At 39.1% G+C, this 24,707-nt stretch overlaps 2 protein-coding genes across 2 annotated transcripts in view; one reads left to right on the top strand and one right to left on the bottom strand.

Moving 5' to 3' along the window:
* Window positions 1–11,709, bottom strand: part of LOC132417723 (skin secretory protein xP2-like) — a 71,366-nt gene extending 59,657 nt beyond the window's left edge. Inside the window, exon 1 of the mRNA XM_060001498.1 lies at window positions 10,998–11,709. Within this exon, the coding sequence (XP_059857481.1) occupies window positions 10,998–11,709 (712 nt within the window). The remainder of the gene's footprint in view (window positions 1–10,997) is intronic.
* Window positions 11,710–16,387: 4,678 nt separating this feature from the next.
* The window catches only part of KCNU1 (potassium calcium-activated channel subfamily U member 1), a 162,313-nt gene continuing 153,993 nt past the window's right edge, over window positions 16,388–24,707 (top strand). Inside the window, exons 1-2 of the mRNA XM_060001141.1 lie at window positions 16,388–16,633; window positions 19,317–19,446. The gene's annotated coding sequence lies outside the window, so the exon portion shown is untranslated. The remainder of the gene's footprint in view (window positions 16,634–19,316; window positions 19,447–24,707) is intronic.

Here is a 24,707-nt window from a genome sequence, read left to right as displayed (position 1 = left end):
GGAAACTATCTGGTTCACCATTGAATCCCCAGGACCTAGAACATGTTGACCAACTGACCACACTGTACTTTAAAGAGAAACAGAGACAAAATTCTGTTTTACATGCTGTGAAATAGTTATTCATGCACCTCTATTTCAGAAATAGGAGAAATAAGATATAGACTATAAGTGATTTTACAAAGAACAAAAAGCTAAAAAGTCACAGAGCCAATATTTTTCTAAGGAGAACTTTTATAGAAGTATAACAAGTATACAAAAATGCCCACCCATCATTAAGTATCTAGCTGGGTGAATTTCACAGATTGAATACATTAATGTGACTGTCACCCAAACCAAAAGATTTAAAAAACACCTGCACCCCAGAAGCCTTTCTCAGCAAATACTTTTCCACCAATTAACCATTATTCTAACAACTAGTATCATAGATTACTTTTCCTTACTTTTGAACTTCATATAAATGAAATGATATAGTATGTTTTTTTAAGACCAGTTTCTTTCACTCATCATCACGTGTGTGAGATTCATACATGTTGTACGTGCAAGTTTGTTCACTGTGCTCGTTGTCTCGTATTCTAAATATATCACCATTTATTTATCTGCCTTACTGCTGATGGATTTTAGATTTTTTGCAGTTTGAGGCTATTACAAATAGTGCTACAATGAATGTTCATGAACATGTGTTTATCTCCTGGGTATGTAACTAGGTGTGGAGACGTTGGGTCCTGGGATACACACATATACTCAGCTTTAGTAGGTATTGCCAAAAAGATTCCTGAAATGATTGTTCCAATTTACACTTCTACCAGAAGTGAGAGTTCTAATTGTTTCACATTCTTGTTAACACTTAAAATGCTCATTTTAGCAATTATGGTGAGTGTGCTACGGTACTTCTTTGTAGTTTTAATTTGCATATTCATGATGACTCATGAAGGTGAGTACCTTCAGATATATTTATTGGCCATATGGATAACCCCTTTGTGAATTGCCTCTTCAAGACCATTGCCTATTTTTTTCTACTGAACTTTCTTTCTTATTGATTTGTCTAGCATCTTATATATTCTGGATGTGAATCTTTTGATGAAATTATGTATTGCAAATATCTCTCTCCACCCTGTGACTTGCCTTTTATTTTCAAGCATATATTTGACAAGTAAAGGTCTTAATTTTAATAGGTTTTCTTCTATAAATCGATTATTTTATGATTAGTACTTTTTTGGTCCTATTTAAGAAATTTTTGCCTAGTCTATTGTATATTTGTTTTCTACTTCATTAATTTCTACTCTCACATTGTTTCATTTTTTCTATTTTCTTTAGGTTTATTAAACTATCTTTTCCCTAACATCTTGATTTTGAGTCTCAGATAATTAATTTTTAGCCTTTCTTTAAAAAAAAAAGTATACATATACTATGAATTACACTCTAAAGAACATCTTTAGTTTCATTCCACAAGTTTTGGTATGTTGTATTTTTATTGTCATCCACACAGCAGGATTTAAATCCGGAATTTCTAATTTTAATCCAGAATTCTTTCAACTAAAGTGTACTACTCTTTTATTTCTTTGTCATACATAAATGAATGGTTTTCAAACTTCTATGTGAAAAACTTAGATACCAAAAGGAATACAATTGCCATTTTTAGTTTGCATATCCTGTGCCACTAAGTGGTCAAGGTTTTTCTTTATTTATATTTTTATATTTAACACTAACAATACCTTGGGGGTATGTACTGTTATCTCCTCTCTACAAATGGAGAAACATGTTCAAGGAGATTAAGGAATTGCGTCCATCTAACATGTAGTGGAACCAGGATTTGAAGATATCCAAGATAAAGTTCGCTACCTCTAGGGTCTGTGTTCCTTTTCTTTCATGCTCTCCTACTCCATGCTCCTTCTACACACAGACCATGCATTCGAGTCCTGGAATCTAAGAATTATAGCTAGAATGAGCAAAGTGTATCAGACCCTTATATTTTGCAGGTAAGAAAACTACATTCCAGAGAAGCTGTATGGCTCATCCACCCAGATTTCTAGCACAATGATTTTTCTGCCCTTCCACATTGCTTCACAGCTCACCTTTCAGGGTAAGTCAACAGTGCCACACCATCAACGATACTTACATAAGCAGTCAGTTCACTTGGCTGCCAAACTTGAAAGGTAAATTTGTCAGTATTAGTACAAAAAAAATACAGAACCCTGATGCTAGTCCCCATTACACACTTAAAAATATTTTCGTAACTTCTTTAAAAGTTTTCTTGCCTCTCACTGGTTGTCACTGAGGGGAGTAAACACAGAGAACAGAGAATGAGAGCTCCCAAGTTGTCAGCAAGAGTACTTCCTGGGCATGCTCCAAACTGTCATCTGGGTTTAAAATTGACTTTGGGGAACAGAGTTCCGGTGTGTGGATTCTGTTAAGGCTGACTGATAAAACTCCATCTGCTCGTGTTTTGTGTGTGTGTGTGTGTGTGTGTGTGTGTTTATCTCTTGGCCTCTGGCACTTTTAGCAGCTTACCCCCTTGCTCACCAGGGAATTCTACTAAGGGTACCCAGTGCTTTGATACGGGGTCCCTGTGGGCTGTGATAGGAAAAAGATTGTACCTGCATGGTTTAATTTCTCTTCACTATCCAGACTCCTTGCCAGAGAGAATCTCTGTCACATAGTCTAAAGGCAGAGATAAAGCCCATGAGAGAAACTATAAGCTGTAATGCCCTATTCTGAGAAAAGACATCATTCCCATGAATGCCTTGTAGCTTTTGCTGAAAGACAAAAAATGTTACTGCTCTACAGTAAGGAGAAATGAGAACTCCTTTTCCCAAGGGAGAGAAAATACATCTCCATGTATGACAAGTAGTTAACATTCTGGACTGCATCTGCCTGGGCTCTTATCATGATGTGAATTTGTTTGCTATTCACTGGCTTGAATAGTAACAAAATCATACTGAAATGTGAATGAAGCACCAGCTACACGTTTTATTACAACTTCCATGGTAATCTGACCGGGGGAGGGGAAAGTTTAGGAGAGAACAAAAGCAGAGAGCAGTTAATCAACTCTAGTATTTGTACCCTACATTGGAAAGCCAATCTGTTTATTAGTAACAAGCCAAATGCTTCTTGAAATGAATAATTTTTTAAAGCTTTGCCAACATTATACAATCGGAGTTTACGTAAAGTTCCTAAAGTGCTAACAAGTACTAACTTGTTGACAAGACTGTTTACCATCCCTTTTGGATGAAACATAAAATGAAATCTTGGCCACAAGGCTCATAAAAACTAACTTATGCCTGTTTTTTTTCCCCCCCAGGAGTAGATGTACTAGTTGTGAGGTTCTGGATAAATCTACTTCAGATTTATTCTTCATATTAAACTGTTCAGAGACAGGACTCGCAGTTCTTATAAACCTAGTATAGCACATAAGTTTAGGTGAGTTTGAAGGTGTGCACTGACAATAATGTATGTACTGGGGACTTGTAAGACGTACGAGATGATAACAAAACTCCTTCTTGAAGTGAACTCTAGCATTTCAAGTGGAAATGGGAGATTTTATTAATTATTTTTAATACTTTATATACATGATTTCCTCAGGTGTGTGGCCTGACTGTTAGAGAGCTGCTCATTTTTATCATGGGGCTAACTGCTTTTAAGAAGTGGAGATATATGTTTACTCACTGCTAGATTAGATGCTTACCAATCCTTACTTGGAAAAGGAAAATATTCGATACATGACGAAGCCTGAGAAGTGAGGGCACTGGATGAGAGAAATGAACATTCCTAATGTTTCTTCTAAGGATATATCAGAGTCAACATGTCCTAAGGAACTGTAATAAGACCTCTGTATACTGGTGAGGAATATAAGCAAATACTGCATATTTATTTAATATTGTGTGGCAATAACAAAAATCATAATTTCAGGTATTATTCTCCTTAACATATTTTTTTAAAAAATGGGTGCTGAAAGGGATACCAAATAATGTAAGGAAGTGAGAATATATTATGTTAGGAAAGTCAATACATTTACTGGAAAAATAACACTTTTAAGTTGTTGGCATGAAAAAGGTCAATCCTGAGGGAACCTGAGTGATGGTGGCATCGGGCTGCATGAAACATAAGGAGAGATGAGGTTGTAACACAGGTAATGGAGAGAAGAGCAGAGAGAGAGAGAACAGAGGGAGAGAGAGAGACAGAGAAAGAACAGAGGGGGAGAGAGGGAGAGAGAGAGAACAGAGAGGGAGAGAGAAGGGACAGAGAGAAGAGAGACAGAGAGAGGAGAGGAGAGAGAGAGAGAGAGACAGAGACAGACATAGAAAACTGGGGAAAGGACAGGAATAGTAGAGGACTTCAAATGACAGTCAGCCCTGCTATTGGAATTTGGGCAACTTCACAGATATGCGTGATGGCAGGGCGGGATACAGCTGACATTTGGACCATGTGTGTGCAGTATAACAACATTGTACAATTTTGTGGAGATCTCTCTATATATAAATATAAATATATATATATATACACACACTCTCATATATATATACATTATGTAATCCCTTCACAAATATATATGAAGGGATTACATACATAAGGAAATTACATATATATGTTAAGGAATTATATCAAATATTGATACTTTTTGTCTCTCTGGGTGACAATGTTATATGAGATTTTCACTTCTATATTGATCCATTCTTTATTTTCCAAATTTTCTATAATAAATATTTATTATTTTAAAATACATAATTAACTATAATTTTCCTAACAAAGTCTAAAGTTATTGAGTATCTGTAGCTAACTTCTGAAAAGGTAAGAACGTGAACACACTTAAATTACACTTAAATCAAGTATCTCGCCTCCCTGCATCTTGCTAGGTGTTTAGAGACTGTACTGCTAATTTTTAATGAAAATAGTAATTTTTACCAGTTAACCAAATTTATGATTCTATTTTATTTATGTCGCTGTCATTGTTATTTCTTGCATTCTTGCTTTTTTTCCTCAGCATTTCCTTTCCTTCATGCTGAAGTATTACTTTTAAAATATCTTTCAGAGAGAGATTATGAATGAATGGTTAACTTTCTTAATCTTTGTCTATTTGCAAATGTCTTCACTTAACCCCTTATTTTTTAAATGATAAGTTATAGGTGCGTATAAAATTCTGAGTTGTCGAGCATGTTTCCTTCAAACTAGAAAGATACTACATTGTCTTCTGCCTTTTATTATACTGTTGAGAAAACTGTCAGTCTACTTTTTTTGTTTTTAGTTAGAAATCTGCCATTTCTGGTAGGAATTTTTTAAATTTCCACATTTAAAATATTTCAGATATATCACACATTCAGAAAGGTGCATTAAATATTTATACCTTGTTTAAGGAAGGTAAGTACCCATATATCTACTATCTCAACCAACCCATGAAATATCACCAGCATCTTAGAAGCTAATCATGTGTCCAGTCCCAATCTTAGTCTCTTCTCTTCTCTCGAGAAGTAACCAATATGTTGACATTTAAGATTGTCATGTTTTGAGGTTTTTTTTTTAATTAGAGGAGTTTTACCAGGGGGTATTATACCTCTAAACAGTATAGTTTTACCTATTTATGGAAAACATAATTAAATACCACCAAATAGACCAAGACCCCCTCCATCTCCATTAAGAAGAGAGCCGATTCCCTCTCTTTTCATTCAGTTTTCTGGTAGCTTTTCAACAGGCCCTCTTTCCTTGGTGGTCTGCAGTTTCACTGCATTGTGTCTACAGATTATTTTTCTCCATGCTTCTCATCATACAGACCGCAATTTCAATCTGAAACTCATCTTATTTTAATATGGAAAATCCTTACCCATTATGTCTCCAAATATGGTTTCTTGGGAAGCTCCTCTATCCTTCTATTATTAAAATTCTTTCATTTATATGTTGGTGTCTCAAAATTTGTGCCCCATGCCTCTTCAGTATGCATTATGTATTTTTGAAAATCTCTGTCTCTCCACATATTCTATGTAATTCCCTTAGTACTACCTCTCAGTTTACTAGTTTTATGCCTGTGTTCAGTCTAGAGTTTAACTAGTTTTTTAAAAAATATGTACTTCAGTAACTACATTTCTAATTTTTCTACCTGTTCTTGTTTCATGCCTGTGTTTTTTTCTTTTCCATTGGTACTCACTATACACTTAACTCCCTGATTATGTGAACATTTATAGAAATTTCTCAGAATGTTTTATTGGTTTAATATCATCTAGAGAACATTTAGGTTCTGGTTATTGACATTTCATATTTTTTCTTAGAGTGAATTGTTTACTTGTGTTTGGGATTGTGGTTTGTGGCTACATGTGGAGGGGAGAATATCTCCTTTTTACTCTTCACTTACGCCTACTCTCTGGTTGGCAGGCTCTGTCTTAGTTTCTTCCAAGCTCTCAGCTCAGAACTTAGTCTTATATTAGTGATCTTAAGATATCACAGATCTCATAACTGTGCCCATGGGTGGTTTGTCTCGAATTTGGTCTGAAGTCTACATCTATGTCCTTTCATCCCCTCTCTAAAGATGCAGCCTCATGGAAGTCACAGATTCTGGTAACTATCCACAGTAGCTTTTCCCAGCTTCCTTTCACAAATGAGTTTGGGGAAAGGAACACAACTTCCCTAGTTCCTAGTTTCAATTGGTAATTTTGTGCTTTAACCATTACTTTTAAGTGTTTGGATTCCTAGAGATGCTTTTTTTTTTTTTAACATCTTTATTGGAGTATAATTGCTTTACAATGGTGTGTTAGTTTCTGCTTTATAACATAGTGAATCAGCTATACATTTACATATATCCCCATATCTCTTCCCTCTTGTGTCTCTCTCCCTCCCACCCTCTCTATCCCACTCCTCTAAGTGGTTGCAAAGCACCGAGCTGATCTCCCTGTGCTATGCGGCTGCTTCCCTCTAGCTATCTATTTTACATTTGGTAGTGTATATACGTCCATGCCACTCTCTCATTTAGTCCCAGCTTCCCCTTCCCCCTCCCCATGTCCTCAAGTCCATTCTCTACATCTGGAGACGCTTATTTCTGAAAATCATGTATTACTTTTATAAAATAATAACAATAATAATAATACTATGATTTTGTTTCAAACACCACTGAATGTGGGATGCATTGGCCAATGGTAGTGAAAGTCAATTTTAGGATAACCTAAGTACAGAAAGATGATATCAGGACCTTGAGAACAATTTCAGAGATGAAAGTGTCCACAGTTATCATGGGTTCAACTTCTTCATTTCAAAACAGTAGGACTGAGACCTAGGGAAACTGTGAGTTGCTTCTCCAACATTTAGATCCCAAGCATGTGGGAAAGACGGGCAGAGTGAGATTTTATTCTTTATTCACCAAGGCAAAGTGTATGATAAGACTTCTTTAAGATGAGCTGTTCTGCCTCTTGGAAATGCTGCCCAAGGGCCAAGGGAAATTGCCTGCTCTACAGAAGGCAGAAACAAAGAAATCAAATTGTTCTAATCTGCACCACCATACAAACTGCGAGGCTGGAGGAGCGAGGTCAATCAATATGTGTATTATTGCGTTTAGTCCTGGCTGGAACACTGGCTGGAACACTGTTACAGACAAGCCTTAATTCAGGTTGCTGCTCCTTCTGTCTGCAAAAGTCGGCCAGGTCCTCTGTGTTGAATTCTTATTGCTAAGTCTTCCCCCCTGCTGGAAAGTGTCAGCATTCTGTGTATGGACAAGGCTATTCACATCTATATATTGATTCCAGGATCCAAGTGAGAACCCTTTTCAAGTGACAAGGTCAAATTAACTTAAAGTACACACACTGAAAGTATATAGTAACTGGAAAAAAATATGAAGATCTTGCTAAACACTCTGGGTTTCTGATCCACTTCAATAAGGAAAAAGTTACTGATAGGAATAATAGAACTTTCCAAAAAGTAAATTACTTAATAGATTTAGATTTCTTCTCCTCCAATCCAGTAACTAAATGTAATATTAAAATCTTAATAATGCTTTCTGGGTTTTACATAACTTATTCTCACTAAGACTATGGGAATTAGTTATTGTAATGGCTACTGTGGTCCCCACTCAGATCTCCTTGTCAGGACCCATCACCCACTCCGCGGCCACAGGGGAGTATTAGCTCTGGCTGCTCATGGCTGCGCTCCTCTTGCGGCATTGGCCTTGACCTCAGGGAGCTTCCACACCTAAGATTTTGCTTCCTTCCAGAATGTGGCCTGTGGCCACCTCCAAAGAGCATCCATGCTACTCATCTGGCAAATGCTTTATTTTTCCTCTTTATCAGAAAAGAGGTTCAGAAACAGATCTTGCTCCCCTGGGATTGACTGACCACAGAATACATTTACACTGCCACTTGTCATCCCTTCCACCCTCCAAATGGCCCTGGACTATCTGGCCTTTTCACAGAATACTACATTGGTCCATTCTATTGATATAATGTTAATTGATCAAAAAGGAACAAAAAATGGCAATGACATTGGGGGCCTCGGTAAGAATGGGCTTCAGAGGATGGAAGGTAAACCCTGTGAACACTAAGGGCTCCCCTATTAGTAATGTTATTAGGGACTTGGTGGTCTGCGTTGTGCTAGGATATTCTCTCCAAAGTAGAAGTGGTACCTTCTATCACTAAAAAGGAAACACAATGCCTGTTAGGTATCTTCAGGTTCTGAAGCCAGCGTATTCCCACTTGGGAATACTGCTCCTAACCATGATGGCAACCTAGCAGACCCACTACGAGCCAGGCCTGGGTCAAGATTCCACATATTATCTGAGCCACTCTAATGGGGGGCAGGATAACTTTGTACCCCAGATATCAATGTCAGCATGGACCCAGAATCTAACAGTTCTTGAAAGGCCTACGTGCTATTTCTCTTTCCTCTGCATACATTTACCTGAGAACATGGTGGTAGGTCCCTCCGGGGAAGATTGGGTAATCCCTAAGGTATGTTCTTGCCAGTGTTGAGAATCCTTCATTTTGACCCACCTCTTCCCCATTAAATGGATTCTGGGCCCAAGAACTGGCTCACATCTGGAAACTGAGCAAGGATGCTGACCATTTAGCATCATATGGGGTAGCTTTCCTCAGCCTCCTGATCATCTATTCTTGACTTATTTGTTGTATAAAACAGGTATTGTTCTTGGTGGCTGCCTGTCTATCTTGCCCCCAAGAATACTGTGTCCTAGTAACCATTTTCAGAACTCCCTACAGGCCAGGCCTCTCTGCTACTGCTCAGACCTTGAAACTGATTACAATAATTCTGCCCACTTGACTGTACTCTACTAAGTGCAGCCACCTGGACTCCACAACGTCAGATCCTATTATCCCATTGCTATCAAGGAGCCCAGCTGTGTAACATCTCCTGCTCTTCTTCCCTGGCCTGCAGAAGGCAGAGTACCGCTCAGCTTTCCATGAGATTTTTGCCCAATTCTCCAGTGTATTCCTTCTTGCTTTGGGAACTGTAGTGTCTTTCAGACACTCTAGAATGCGGTTGGCCTTCCTCCAACATGCTCATTTCTCTGGGTGTTTTGATCCCTCCTTCCACTGTGTGCCATGGAAGTTCTAGTTTTTCACTTTAACTTAGTGTGGGCCTTAGCTTTCTCCAAGCTTTCAGGAGCATCCTATCAGGATGTTCGTGTCACCTCCTATGGTCCTCACCAGGGCATTAACTGCTACGTGTCCATGTCTATAAATTCTTCATAAAATCAGATAACTCTTAAGTCTGCTCCTCTGATATAGTACCTACTGTGGGTGTCAGTCCCACATGTACGCCCCGTGCTCTTGCCAACGAAATCCTTAGCTCCTTCAGTGTATAGGCCCTTTCCTCCCTTACAGTATCCACTTCCTGGGCAGATATCTTACGACTTGATCCTAGTTATTCTACCTCAACCAACGAGGGCTATCAAGGGGCATGACGGGAGATTTTAAGGGGGAGGGGGTGTTGCCATGAAAGACAAAGGTCTCTGTACAGTCTTCAAACAAATGGGGAGCACTAGTCTTCAGCTGAGGGAAGTGAGTCACTTCTGCAGTCTCGGAGCTTTCGAGGCAGTCTGAGGAGTCAAGATTTTCTCTTTCTTATTGAAGTACAGCTGATGTACCTATTATCTTAGTTCCGGGCATACAGGCACATTGCAGGTTGCTTCTCTTCCTGCCCAGTAATGCTTTTTCACTTCCTAAAAGGTATGAATTCCAGGTGTTACTTCCCAGTGAACCTTCAGCATTCAACTGCCCATCTCACAGATTGTCTCCAGGGATCCCAATCTAAAAAGTTATTATTATCTTTCTCATTTATACAGTGAGGCTTGCCAGAGTCCCAGGGGGTAGTTAGCAGAGCCAGACCACTTACCCAATTTTGTTAACATCAACTCAACTCATATCCTGGTCTACCACAACGCTAGCATTTGCCCCCCGCCCTGCATTCTAGCGCTGTACCTAAGGATAGGATTGAATTTCGCGTTGGCTTTTCTTTGGGCTGTGATGGCACGAAGAGAAGACATTACCTTGACAGATGGAGTAATATGCCCTTCAGAGTAACTAGTAACTAACTAAATAACTAACTACTTAGCAGAACACTCAAGAAACCTTTCTGCAATGGCATGGGCCATTCCATATTGATGCATGAATTCACCATCTTTCTTAATACCTACTGGTATCCCACAGAGGTTGAACACCCAGTTTAAATCCTCAAAGCCTTTCCTAACTGTTCAGGTCACATTTTTCGTTCTCCTTTAACACAGTCATCAAGTCCTCAGTGGTAAGATAAAGTGCCAAGTGTCATTTTTTAGTAGATTCTTGGCGGGGGAAAGGTTTCAGGTCATGTTCAAATTTTGACTCCACTCGTTATTAGCTATGACCTCTTAACAACTTGAGCATGTAATAAGTTCTCTGTGTCTCGCTCACCTCATCACCCACGATCAATCCTGACATCATAAATAGTGGGATATCAAGCCCCTGACACGCCCCCTAAAGTGTTGTACTATGATGTATAACTTCCGCAACAAATAACTGTTGTCAAAAATAATTAACCTGCCCATCGATCCATGTGGTGATGTCCTGCTCTCCCAGGCCGGACGAGGAACGGACGTTCATGGCCAACAGGGCCGCTCTTCGTCCTGTCCGCCGTGGAAGGCGGGGTGTGGCATCCGGCCGGACTCTCGGTCTCCCGCCCCTGCCTCACGGCGTGGAAGGGGCCGGGGTCCTCTGAGCAGCAGGCACTCTCGCTTCTCAACTCCTCTTCAAGTGCCTCGCAGGCGGCCCTCCCCGCGGTGGTGGGCGGGGCGGGGCGGGCCCGCCGCCGCCTGCGCGCCCCCGTTGGTGCGGGGGCGTGTCCGCTCCAGGCAGTGCCCCTGCACGGCCGCCCCTCTGGTGCCCGGGGCTGAGCGGTGCCTTCGTCCTCTCGGGTGCCCGCTGCGGTGAGCAGCTCCCTTGTGGGGTCGAGACGGTAAGGGAGGCGCGCCTGTCGCTCTGGCGGGGCGGGTGCCGCCTCACCGCGGCCGTCCTCGCCGCGTGCCGCGGGGACTGGCTTGGCCAGGCGCGCGCCGCGTGTCCCTCCTTCGCCGGGTTGCACGCGGGCGTTGGAGCGACCGCGGCGGCCCGGCGACGCGAAGGGGGCCGTCCGGCTTTCCGGACAACCTCTGACCCCGCCCCCCGACCCCGGGGCGGACGGAGGAGCCTGAGGCTGCGCAGGCTTTGCCCGGCCCTGACCGTGAACGCGCACGTGGGCCCCACGCTTACCCATGACGCCCCCTGCGCACGCCCGGCCGGAACTGCTTTGGACGGTGTGTATTTTTTAATATCACACATTTTGAATATTATTGGGAACATTTTAATGTGAATTTGATATTAGATGCTATTAAGGAAATATTACTATATTTTGGTGCTATAGTGGTATTGTGAATGGTTATTTCAGGAACTATGTACAGGCTCCGGGCGCGCAGGCTCAGCGGCCATGGCTCACGGGCCCAGCCGCTCCGCGGCATGTGGGATCCTCCCTGCCAGGGCACGAACCTGTGTCCCCTGCATTAGCAGAAGGACTCTCAACCACAGCGCCACCAGGGAAGCCCTATGCTTTTGTTTTTGAGATGTAACCTAAGGAGTTTGGGTCAAGTGTCATGATATCTGTAATTTGGTTTTAAAAACCTAGAGCAAAATAGATAAAGGCAAAATGTTAACAAATTATTAAATCTAGGTGATAGGTACATGGATGTTCAGTACATTATGCTGTCTACTTTTTTACATGTTTAAAATTTTTCATTATAAAATCTTTAAATAAATCTTGCCATCTTAATGAGTATAAAATTATATAGAGGGAGAACAAATAGGGTACAGTGTAAGGTACATAGAAAGTGCTCAGTAAGTGCTATACAGTATTCTCCTCCTACTGGGAATTCTCTGTTCTAGAGTGAGGACCCATGTGTTCACTCAGAGTAAGTGATGTGGTCCCTCTGAAATTAGTTTCACTTAGCACTCACCTTTTAGGGTAATGAAGGGGAAATCAATGTTGTTTGTCAAACAAACACTGTTAGCATGAGTACAGCATATGTTAATACTATTGCAGCTTGATGATAAATGATCAATAAGTGAAGTAGACACCTACAATACCAAATCATCTGTGACTTCCCTGCCATTTGGTATGCATCCGTTACGTGATTGCTGCTTCTTAAAGGATTGACAGGTCAGCAAATATCGCGATTTTCTGTGCTTCAGAGATGTTCCAGTCCATGAAGATATGATTTCAGGAGGTTAATATGCATTTAGCATATAAATAGCTTACAAAGAGGAAGTTGCATGTTTTCTTACCACCCCATTAGGCTATTTGATAATTTTATATCCTGCGAATTGCTTTCAAAATCTACGAGAGTATAGAAATTATTTGGAACAATTCTCTCATTTCAAAGATGAAGAAACTTAAGTTCAGGGAAATCTAAGGGTTTCCCAGACCAGAAAATAGGACCTTCAGTTTTCAGTTCTGTGTCGTGATATATAAAATGCATACAAAGGATGCTTTAAAACAAAACTTTGGATGGAACTTTAACATAACGTGGAAATTACTCTGTATTATATTCTCAATTTTCGTTCCATCAAATACATATTAATTGTTTACCATTGTTGACAAGCGATCAGGATGCTACAGGAAATGCACTGTGTTTCTTGCCTTCAGCAAGCTCAGAACCTACTGAGGAAATTAAATGAACAACAGTAAACAAGTCAGCTGAGAGCTGTGGTGACATCAAATAGAGAGGAATGGGTTAAGCCAGAGTTGGCCGCGCGAACAGAGTAGCTGTCACGGAGGAACTGGATTTAATCCAGGTCGCAAAGACAAGAAACTTTTATTCACTGGATGAAGTAAGAATGACAAGGGACAGTATGAGTAATGACACAAAAACGTAAAAGGGCTTGGTGCCTTCAGAGAAAAATGAAGCTTGTGGTGCAGTTTGGTGTGTGCACTAAGAAGGTGGCGTATCAGGAGGTGAAGTTACCTGGGAATGGTCCTCAGCTATGGCTTTGTATTAGAATCTCCTGGCAACTTTCAAAAAATACTGATGTCCAGGCCCCACTTCCAAACCAAATGATACCTGGATACTTGAGGGTGGCTGCAGGCACGGGTGGTTGAAGTTCCCCAGGTGATTCTTGTGTACGAGGTTGAATACTAGTGAATTCAGGTGAGCTTGCTATGAAAGGAAAGGTTTTTAGGTCAGTAGTTGTCTGGATCATGCTGATCTAATCCAAGATCAGATCCTGAACATTAAATGCCTTTTTATTTCTGAGCAAGTAGTCTCAACATCAAGGCAGTAGCTTGGATGACTCAGGGACCTGACTTTTGCTGAAACTACTAGTTTTAGTTGTTAAAACACTTTCTGACTCTCCATAATAAAATAAAATCTCAGAATCAGGGTAACACGCTCAAAACTTAAAAATTAAAAGATTCTATTTCCTCAAATTTAGTTCCCACTCAGATAACTAGGGACACTAGTATCAAAGAAAGCCCAATGTAGGATAATTTAACTTTCCTGGATTTGCCAGATTCTCATATTACAAACCCAACCCAGAAGTTCTCCAGTGTTGTTTTAATTCAATCATTTAACTTTCATTTATTTAAAAAAATATTTATTGTGTATCTGTGGTGTGCCAGGCACTGACCCAAGCTCTCCAGACAGAGCTGTGGAAAGACGCCCCAGCTCTGTGTCACAGAGCTCACAGTCCATCAGAGGACTTCTTTCTTTCATTTCACTTCAGCACGTCTAATTCCACACTCTACTTCTTTGAACAACATAAGCAACTCAGAACAAATTTGGGGTTTGATTAAAATACGTAATCATTTTTTCATCCCTCTTCCTACTGTCCCTCTTCTACTTTTCTTATTAATCTCTTAAAAACACCACTGTCACTACACATCACTCCCAGTTCAAAGGTCTCCAGTAGATCCCCCTGACTTATGGCAGTGAATCTGTGGTCAGTTTTTAACCTCCTCTCCCATCCTAGCCCTTTTTTGAGGACCACTGTTGTCGGCTTCTGTTATTGAGATGAATAAGGCACATTCCCCTGGTGTATCAGGTCGGAGAATAAAGTGCCAATCCCTTATGCTAACTTCAGCCACACCTGACCCCACAACTTGATCAACCTCTGATACAGGAACATTAGTGCACTTGGTGTTACTTATTTTCTACATCCCTGCCTGGAGTCTCTTTCTTTGCTCTTTTTCTTCTACTGTAAAGGCCCCAGTGCTTTCAGCATCTTCCACTCTTCAGCAGTTACATCTTCTGTTTTCTTCAAATATTTTTCATGTTATTATTTTCATCTCTGTTTACTTCAACAGATGAATAGCCTCATGAGGGGTCAGGACTGGAGTTCATAAATATGTGCGTTATTCATAGCCTATGAAAATGCTGGGCACACAGAGGCAGTATAGGATGAATACAAGAGCTTTGGGCTAAGAATCTGATGCACTGAAGAAGAGAAGGAAAAACTATCGTTTTTAAAAGTTGCACATCTGCCTCTGTTAACTTGCCAACAAGGGAACATACAGCAGTGAAGAAATTCACTTAGTTGTTCATCGGATAGAAAAAGAAATAAAGGGATTTTAAGTGCCTGAAAGTCAGAGTTAATGGTGGCTGTGTCAGATACTTGTTAACTGAAGACTAGCATTGTAGATAGAACAGAATGAGCCCATGGATCCAGCACAACTGGTTGAAATAAGCCTCATTGTTCATTTTTATGGACAGTGTCTTCAGTTAGGTCTGTAAGTATCTAGAACACTGGGATCATTCAAAGTTCATATCTTCTATCTGATGCAGCTGTTTAGGGTTGGGTATTACGACACACAGCAGTGAATTTTGATATCTCCTCCCGATTTACTGCCTTAAGTGGCAAATGTCCTCTGTGAAGGTTTGTTTAAAACTTTTAAAATAGTTAACATGTATACATTGTCTAGCATGTTGTACACACTAAATACAATTAATGTGACATTTTTATTAAATAATACTTACTAATTGATTAATTTTTAAGTCAGTCCCAAAAGGCATGTCCTTAATTTTTATTATCTTTGGAAAGAATTTGGAGAATGAGGAGAGCTAAATATATCGATTTTAATAAGTATATTAAGGGGTTATATATAATTCATTTGTAGTTGGACAATGCAGTCTGAATTAATTTTTCTTTAAATTTATTGATGCTGGATTTATGGCCCAAATGTGGTTTATTTTCTATGAAAATGGATTCTATCCTGATCGTTGGTCATGTTGAGTTTTTCTACATTCATGCTGATTTTCTGTCCAAGCATTTTATTCATTATTAAAAGAAGGGTGTTGATTTCTCCACGTATAATTATGTCTTCTATTTCTCCTTTCAGTTCTATCAGGGTTTCTTAAAACAGACTTTATTTTTTAGAGCAGTTTTCAGTTCATAGCAAAAGTGAGTAGAAGGTACAGAGATTCCCATATATTCCTTATCCTGACACACGCACAGCCTCTCCCTTTATCAATATCCCCCCCAGAGGGGTACATTGTTTACAGTTGGCGAACTTACATTGACACATCAGTATGATCCAAAGTCCGTTCTTTACATATAATTACATATAACACAAAGGTTTTTAGTTGTACTTAGGGGGAATAGGGGAAATTGTCTAACTTATCTTCTCAGAAGTGGGAATCCCAATGCAATATTTAAAAAATCAAAATGTATGCCAAAAATCCATGTAAACAAAACGTCAGAACTTTTAAATAAAGACAGGATCAGTATTACTGAATTTCCTCTTATTTCAAGCTCCAGTATGACCCTTCACAGCACTGTTACTGATATTCTTTATATTTAAAATTTAGGATTTACCTTCATGTAGCAAACAACCAACCAGTGGCTTAAATAAGAGAGAAATTTCTTTCTTGCATAGAGAAAGTCCTGAGTCAGCAGCTCTGGGCTGGGAGGGAGTTCCACAGCACTATCAGGACTTTGGTCTCCTGACTTTTCATCTCACCATTTTCAGCCTATGCTTTTTTTTTCTTGGGTTTTTTTTTTTTTTTCCAAGGTCACCTTGTGATGTGCATGACTGTGTTGAGTAAGAAGAAGGAGAAATGACAGAAGAGCGCAGAGGGGTCCTCTCTCATCTGAGACAGCACTTTTCAAGTAGCCTTTCCACAATTCCACACATTTCCACATACATCTTCCTGGTAAAGATTCATCCCTTTGCCATTTCTAGCTGGTAAAGAAGGTTGGGGGTAGAGTCTTTTATTCTGGGCTGCAGTGTGCTCAGCTGAAAATCAGAATTCCCTATTTAAACAAGAGGAGACCAGATGTTGGGGGAAGGGAATTAGCAATCTCTAACAAACATATAATACCATGCTAGATCCCAAAGTATGAAGGAGGCTGACCCAATTCCTGTTTATTTCATAATGCCATAAATATTGGTAAATAGTGATAATTTTCTTTGGAGGAAAATGCAAAGTCAAATGCACTAAGTATAGGTTCAAGAATTCTAAGGTACATTCATACTGAGAATAGTTGGAAAATATCAACACTAACAGTTTCGCTCACTATCTTCCTAGGGCTGATTTGGAAGTTCTACCTTATCATCCGGGTCAATGTGAATGGGTGTGATTTTAGATCCAAGGGGTAATTTGTCCCATTTACTGGGAAAATATATGTGTTTTTTTTTTCCTTCATGTCAGGCCCATTGCTCTGAATATTAAAGAGGCAAGTTCTCATCAGCTTCACGATACTGTGGTTGATGTCAATATGTTCTCACTTCCTGAGCTTAAATCCCCTTACTTCTCACTGCTGACAGCTGTCTAGCAGGGCTGTAAAGTTTTCCAGGGCGACTATTCAGTCTGGAGCAGCATATCTATTTGAGGGAGAAACTTATATTGTAACAATTTTGAACAAAGTTAATAGGTTTTTTGTTTTGTTTTGTTATCGGGCTGGGAGCTCCAAACCAAGTGCTAAAAGGCAGGATTTTATTAAATCTTTAAAGGAAAACACAATAAAGCCATGGATCTGCAATAGGAAAAGTTTTGTTTGTTTAAAGCCCAAAATACATCAATCAATCCATCAGTCACAGAAAATAATATAAAGCACACATGGAGTAAAATATGCCATTTTAGTTTCATTGCTTATATTTACCTGATTTATAGATTTTGATGGAACAGAGCATGTTAAAGACGAATTCAGAAAACATTTCAGTATACCCCAATTTGGGGGAACAAGGGCAGAAAGGAAAGAAAGAACTATTAAAAAGACTTGGTTAACCAGAAAACACTATTCAGATGATAGGAATAGGACGCCGATGTCTCCAAAACATGAGTGATGAACACTTGGTACCATCTCTCAAAGAGACGAAGATAGTCCCTTAAAGGTACACATTGGGAATGAGTCAGAGGCAGGGCTGGAACAGATCTACACCTTCTAACTACAGAAAAACAGGCTGCTGTCCAGGTCGGGGGACGTAGCAGGCATGAAAAGTAGTGAGGCAAAGGGGCAGCTAGGCCCATGCTTGAGAAGAGCAGAGAGGCAGGAGGGGGCAGCCCAGGGGTCCCCCAGTGTCATAAGGTCACTGACATGCGCCCTGCCGTCCGCCTGAGCTGAGGGTCTCAACATTTCTTTCACCTCTTACCACAGTTTTCTGAAATGTGATATTCCTGCATCACTGTTCATAGTTCTTCAGTTCTCTTCTACTCTTAAGCCACTGCAGGTGTCCACAGTGGTGAATTAGGAGGAACTTGTCCACAGGATTAAACAAAGATGGCCATATCCTCTGGAAGAAAATGAAATTAAGGTAAAGGCCCTTTCCTCTCCTAGGCTGATGGCTTTGCCCCCTGATTTATGGGCTGGTAGGAAAAAGCCATTCTGCACCCCACTCCACTTTACACAAACATCACATGCGTGCAGCGCACAGCCCCATGGAGGGGGCAACAACCGCCCGATTTGTCTTTGGAAAGTTTCTGTCTCTCCCTCCTCTGACTGGCTCATCTCCACTTGCCGATGCTGTCTGTATGCGGGTCACCTGTACCAGAGCCCTCCTGAGATGGTGACGCAGGCTCCTCCACTCAGATTCCATCACTCTAATTTTCCCTTGAACTCTGTTCTATAATTTCCCAGAAAATAGCTGTGTAATTCATTGGTGACTTGCTAGTGTTGAGTTGCTGCAATTAATTCTTACGAGAGATGTTAAATTTAAGAAGAGAACCCAAGAAAGAAATCTCTTAGTCCACAGGTGCTCACTGGTGAATAAAATGTCATGGAGAAAATAGGGCTGTTAGGATTTCAAGTCACTCTCTAGAGATTTCGGCCAGGATTAACCTGCTCCCCGGGGGAGAATCGGGAGCTCCCTGGCTACCAACAGCTCCCTGGTTGTCCTTCCAACTTGAAGGAAATGCATGGACCATGGTCATATTCTGTCCTCAGAAGCTCCACTGGACTCTCTAGTCACCTCAAAGCCCAGGGGCTGAGAATGGGAAAGAAGAAACTTACATAACAAGGAGAAATGTCTATTGCTGCAACTGCAGCCTCCTGGATTCCAGAAGATCTGTTCCGTGTTCCACATTGTAATTCGAGACTGCATGAGTAGGAAGAAAATATATGTGGCATAGAAGAAGCGTGAAGTAAAGTTTAAAATAGTAAAGTAACATATATTCAGTCACAACTCTGTAGATAATCCTGTTTAAGGAATGTTTCTTTCCTTTGTTTAATTTAGTCCATCAGATGTCTGTGGCATCATCGTAAGATTTTAAACCAAAGAGATGAGCTCCCTATGTTAAAGGGGAAAAATTCTCTTCAGAAATGTTAGCAGAAATGGGTTGAAATGTTGAATATCATTCTCTCAGATAAATCTGACAGAATACAAATCTCTCTTAATAGGTCTTATCGTCTTTTAAAAAATGCACCGGGAAAAAAATGGTCTCTTCTCTTCACATGCTTTGAATGGATTTAATCCTCCTCATTTGTCTCCTGACTTTGAACTGCAAAACAAAGGACATGGAAGACCAAGGTAGGAGCTTAGATTCTTGCATAAAATGGGATTTGGGGTTTATTCAGGATGTAGCCCAATCCAGAAGAAATCATAACCCAGAACAGTTGCCAGACCAGAAGCCAGTTTTGAGTTTTCCTGTCACCTGATACTTTCTGGTCTTGCATTTTGTTCAGACTCAGAATTCATTTGGACTTTAATCACATTTGTAGAGTAATCAAGCTGATAGCATCAACAAATGCAGTGTATATAGATTTTCTGTTCCTCAGAACATGGGCAGCCCCTACGAGGAGTCGATTCTTGTATTTTTTTGGTGGTGGCGTGGAGGGACTGAATTGAATGATTTCTTCTTTATTAAAGAAATAATACTCAGGACTTTGAGATCACACTGTCTCTGGTTGAGTTATAAGCTTTTATAATGCAGTATCCCTTAATGTTGACCGAATTAATAATTATGTTTACCTCTTCCTTAAGTTTCCCGAATTCTGTTTTTCTAGCTTTATTGAGGTATAATTGACATAATGACATTGTGTGAGTTTAAGGTGTACAAGGTGATGGTTTGATACATGTATATATTGCTAAATGCTTACCACGGTAAGGTTAGTTAACAAGGTTAGTTCACGTAATTACCATTTTCTTCTTGTTGTTTCTGTTGTTATGGTGAGAACATTAAAGCTCTAATTTCATAGCAACATTCAAGTATCCAATACAGTATCGTTAACTATGGTCACCACGCTGTACCCTGGAGCCCTTTATCTTATTCATCTTATAACTGAAAGTTTGCACCCTTTGACCAGTATCTCGCCATTTCCCCAACTCCTCAAGCCCTGGCAATCACCATTCCCATGGTGATATTTATTTATTTAGTTTTATTCCTGTGGTCATATTTATTTTATTATTTTGAAACTTTCTGTTTCTATGAGGTCAAGGTTTTTAAGTTCCACATATAGTTGAGATTATACGCTTGATAAGAAGAGTTGGGAACCCCCGTTCATGTCCAAAACAATGAACTCTTGGTTTAAAATACATACATTTTCCCAGAAAAACAAAAAGAGAATTTGCTTTAAGATATTCTTCGCTTAAAGTTTAAAGCAGTAAATATTGAAAAGAACAAAATTCCTGAAACCTAAAATGTAAAATATATTTTAACAAGCCAAGGATTCTACTGTATTGATATAAGTCACTGGAATAATTCAAATGTGATTCCCTTCTCAAATTAGAAACACTATTTCAGCAAGATAGTCAGTGTTTGAGTCAATGTTTGGTAGAGGCCTGTGCTTGCATGTGTGAGTGTTACTGAACCAGTATGATCCAATCACTTTAAAGATTTCTTATATTCCCAGAACTAGGCAGTTTGGGCTCAGTGAGGATTCATGAGAATTGCTCTGTCAATTAACAGTAGAAGAACAGAGAGAGTTTGATAACCTGAAGCTCAGAAAATCTTTAGGATTCACAATGCTGAGATACTTTAAGGTAGAAATCAATCATGTGGATTTCAATTCTAGATTCCTAAGAACAGATGCAACAGAGGATGTCAGGTGTGGACTGATGAGCCCTTCTTCTCACGGGTTACACAGCGAAACAGGTTATTGAGAAGTAGGGGCTACCCTGAGACAGAGAGTTATGATGTCCTACAGTTCATAAGTATGTGTTCAACAGGCACTCTGAGTAACACAAAAAAGGCTGAAGATTTCTGGAGAAAACTTGGCATACTTCATGGCTAAGCTAAGTCTGTATGAAGTTTACTAAGAGATGTCACAACAGAATCATTATAGCATCGTGCCTGTAATTAACAATACCGCCTTATACACCGAAACATTTGCTGAGAGGGTAGAGCTCATGTTAAATGTTCTTACCACAATTTTAAAAAACTGATAAACCTATTTTAAAAAGAAGTACAAAGAAATCTCAAACTTTCTTCAGTAGTTTTAGACCCATGGTAATATTTATTTTATTTTATGATTTTGAAACTTTCTTGTGAATATTGTATTATGCTACAAATAGTCATTTCCATATTATATGTCATGATTTCAATGTATGGGAAAAGAGATGCAAATCTGAAGTTCAAGAAATTAAGTTAAATCTTTTGTTATGTTAAACTTGAAAATTATATAAACTCAAGATTTAAAAACAAAATAATGCATTCATGGAAGGGCTGATGAGCAGTAATATCCAAGTAGAACTGAGTACCACTCGTATCCAAAGTTTGTTTTCTAAATACTATTCTCCTCTAAAGGGGACGGAGTTCTTTTCTTAAAATGACTGCCTTCAGATCTGATAGGGAAAGTACAAGGTGTTGGGACATATTTTTGTACCAGAAAGCAAAGAGGCATTCAAAGACCAATGGAGTTCTGTCAGAAGGACCCAGGACCCAGTTGAAAGGGCTTCTATTGACAAAACTTGAAACAATAAGAGCAAAAGTAATAATAATAAATGCATTTCATTGCAGCATGTTGAACATATACAATTTCAGTCCACTGAAACACACACACACGCACGCACACACACACACAGATAGATAGGTAGATAGATATATAGATGTATATATATCTCATTGTGGATTGAAATTTGAATTTGAAATTACACACACATTAAAAAAAAGCTTTCACTGGAGATGACAGTTACACCAACTTCTTTAAAAGTAAATTAGTAAGAAAGAATTAATTAGGCAGTTATACTTTTATTTTAGTGACTATGAAATGTCACCAAATGGCCCTAATTGGTGAGGAAACACTATTTTATTATAAAAGAAAATCAGCTAATGATTATAGATGAAATGACAGGGAGAAAAACACCACCATTGAATAGCTCCAAATAGATACTCGAGTCAGGCAAGGATCCTTGGTGAATGCTAAAATCATTAAGTGAAAAGTGGGTGTGCTGAAAATACTGCCACCCTGATTAATTCCCAGTTGTAAAGGGGAAAATGTACCTTTACAATGGAGAAATCTGTTTGTCACTCTCATGAGTAATGAGGCAACTGGTCATTTTGTGCCTCCTGATATGATGCAATATAAAGTACTCAGCATCACCAATGAGCTATTTTGTTAAAATTGTGATAAAATATACATGACATAAAATGTATTGTTTTAACCATTTCTAAGCACACAGTTCAATGGCATTAAGTCCATTCAGCATTGTTGTGCAGCCCTCACCACTACCCATCACTAGAACTCGCTTGCATCATCCCACACTGAAGCTTGGTAGCCGCTAAACTTGACTTCCCGTTCCTCCCTTCCCCAGGACCCTGGGAACAACCATACCGCTCTCTGCCTTTAAGAATTTGACCATTCTAGAAACTTCATATGTGTGGAATCATACAATATTTTTCCTTTCGTGATTGGTTTATTTCACTTAGTATAACGTCATCAAGGTTTATTATCCATGTTATGGAGTGTGTCAGAATTTCCTTCTTTTTAAGGTTGAATAGTATTCCTTTCTACATATATAAAAACATATTTCGTTTATCCACTCCCTTACTGACAGGCATTTAAATGTGAGACTGCCAGTCATGCTCTTCTCTTTCCATATTGTTTTGGGTATTCAGGGTGCCTTAAGAATCCATATAAAATTTAGAATAGATTTTTCTACATCTGCAAGAAACATCATTGGGATTTTTATAGGGATTGCGTTGAGGCTGTAGATTGCTTTGGGTACTATTGGCATCTTCACAGTACAGAGCCTTCCAATCCAGGAACACAGAATATTTTTCCATTTGTTTTTTTTCATTTCTCTCAGCAGTGTTCTGTAGTTTCAATGTACAAGTCTCTTAACTCCTTGGTTAAGTTTATTCTTAAGTATTCTATCCTTAGGTTTGCTCCTGAGAATGTAATTGTTTCTTAATTTCCTCTTTGGGTTGTTCACTGTCCACATACAGAAATGCAGCTGATTTTTGCATGTTGACTTTGTATCCTGCAACTTCACTGCATTAGTTTATTAGTCCTAACAGGTTTTTAAAAAATCTTTAGTGTTTTCTACATATAAGATCATGTTGTCTGTGAACTGAGATATTTTACTTTTTCCTTTCCAATTTGGATGACTTTTCTTTCTTTCTTTTTCTTGCCCAGTGTCTCTGGCTAGGACATCCAGTCCTGTGTCAAATAGGAGTGGCAAAAGTGGGGCTTTTTGTCTTATTCTTACTGCAAGAGGAAAAGCTTTGCATCTTTCACCATTGAGGGTGATGTTAGCTGTGAGTTTTTCATAAATGAATTTTATTATTTTAAGGTAGTTTCTTTCAATTCCTAGTTAGTTGAGTGTTTTTATCATGAAAGTGTGTTGAGTTTTTTCAAATGTTTTTATTGAATAATAATTTTCTTTCTTTATGTTATTGTGGTGTTTCACGTCGATCAATTTTTGTATGTTGAACCAACCATGCCTTCCAGGTATAAACCCTTGTTAATCACGGGCATATCTTTTTAACATGCTGTTGGATTCAGTTTGCTGGTATTTTGTTGGGAATATTTGGATCAGTATTCATTAGCAATATTGGTATGTAGTTTTCTTTCCTTGTAGCGTCTTTGTCCCGCTTTGGAATCAGGGTCATTCTGGCCTCACAGAATGAATTAGGAAATGTTCCCTCCCCTTCAACATTTTGGAAGAATTTGAGATTCTGTTAATTCTTTTCAAACGTTTGGTAAAATTCACTGGTGAAGCCATCTGGCCCGAAACTTGTTTGTTGTAATTTTTTTTTAAATTGCTGATGATATATCCTTATTTCTTAGTGGTCTGTTGAGATTTTCTACTTCTCGATGATTAGACCTAGTAAATTGTATGCATCTAGGAATTTGTGCCTTTCTTGCAGGTTATCAAATTTGTTGGCATGTAATTCTTCATAGTAGTCCCTTGTGACTATTTTTATTTCTGTAAAGTCAGTATTAATGGCCCCACTTTTGTTTCTGATTTTATTTACTGGAGACTTTTCTCTTTTTTTGTTAAGTTAATCTAGCTAAAGAGTGTTAATTTTCTGATTTTTTTGAAGCAGAAACAAGGATCTTGGTTTCATTGATTTTCTCTGTTGTCTTTCTATTCTCTATTTTATTTCTCTCTGCTCTAATATTTAATGTGTTCTTCCTTCTAGCTTTGAGTTTAGTTTTTTCTCCTTTTTCTAGTTCTTTAAGGTATAAAGTTAGGCTGTTCATCTGTGACATTTGTTCTTTTTTAATATAAGCACTTAGAACTATAAATTTCTCTCAGCGGAAAATGTCTGATTTTTAAAATTTGTATATGGATTTTATGTTTTCTCATATTATACATATATCTATGTATGTGAGCTGTGTAGCATG

This window comes from Delphinus delphis, chromosome 21 (assembly GCF_949987515.2).
Source record: "Delphinus delphis chromosome 21, mDelDel1.2, whole genome shotgun sequence".
Taxonomy (NCBI): domain Eukaryota; kingdom Metazoa; phylum Chordata; class Mammalia; order Artiodactyla; family Delphinidae; genus Delphinus; species Delphinus delphis.
This window is presented reverse-complemented; position numbering and strand designations above follow the sequence as displayed.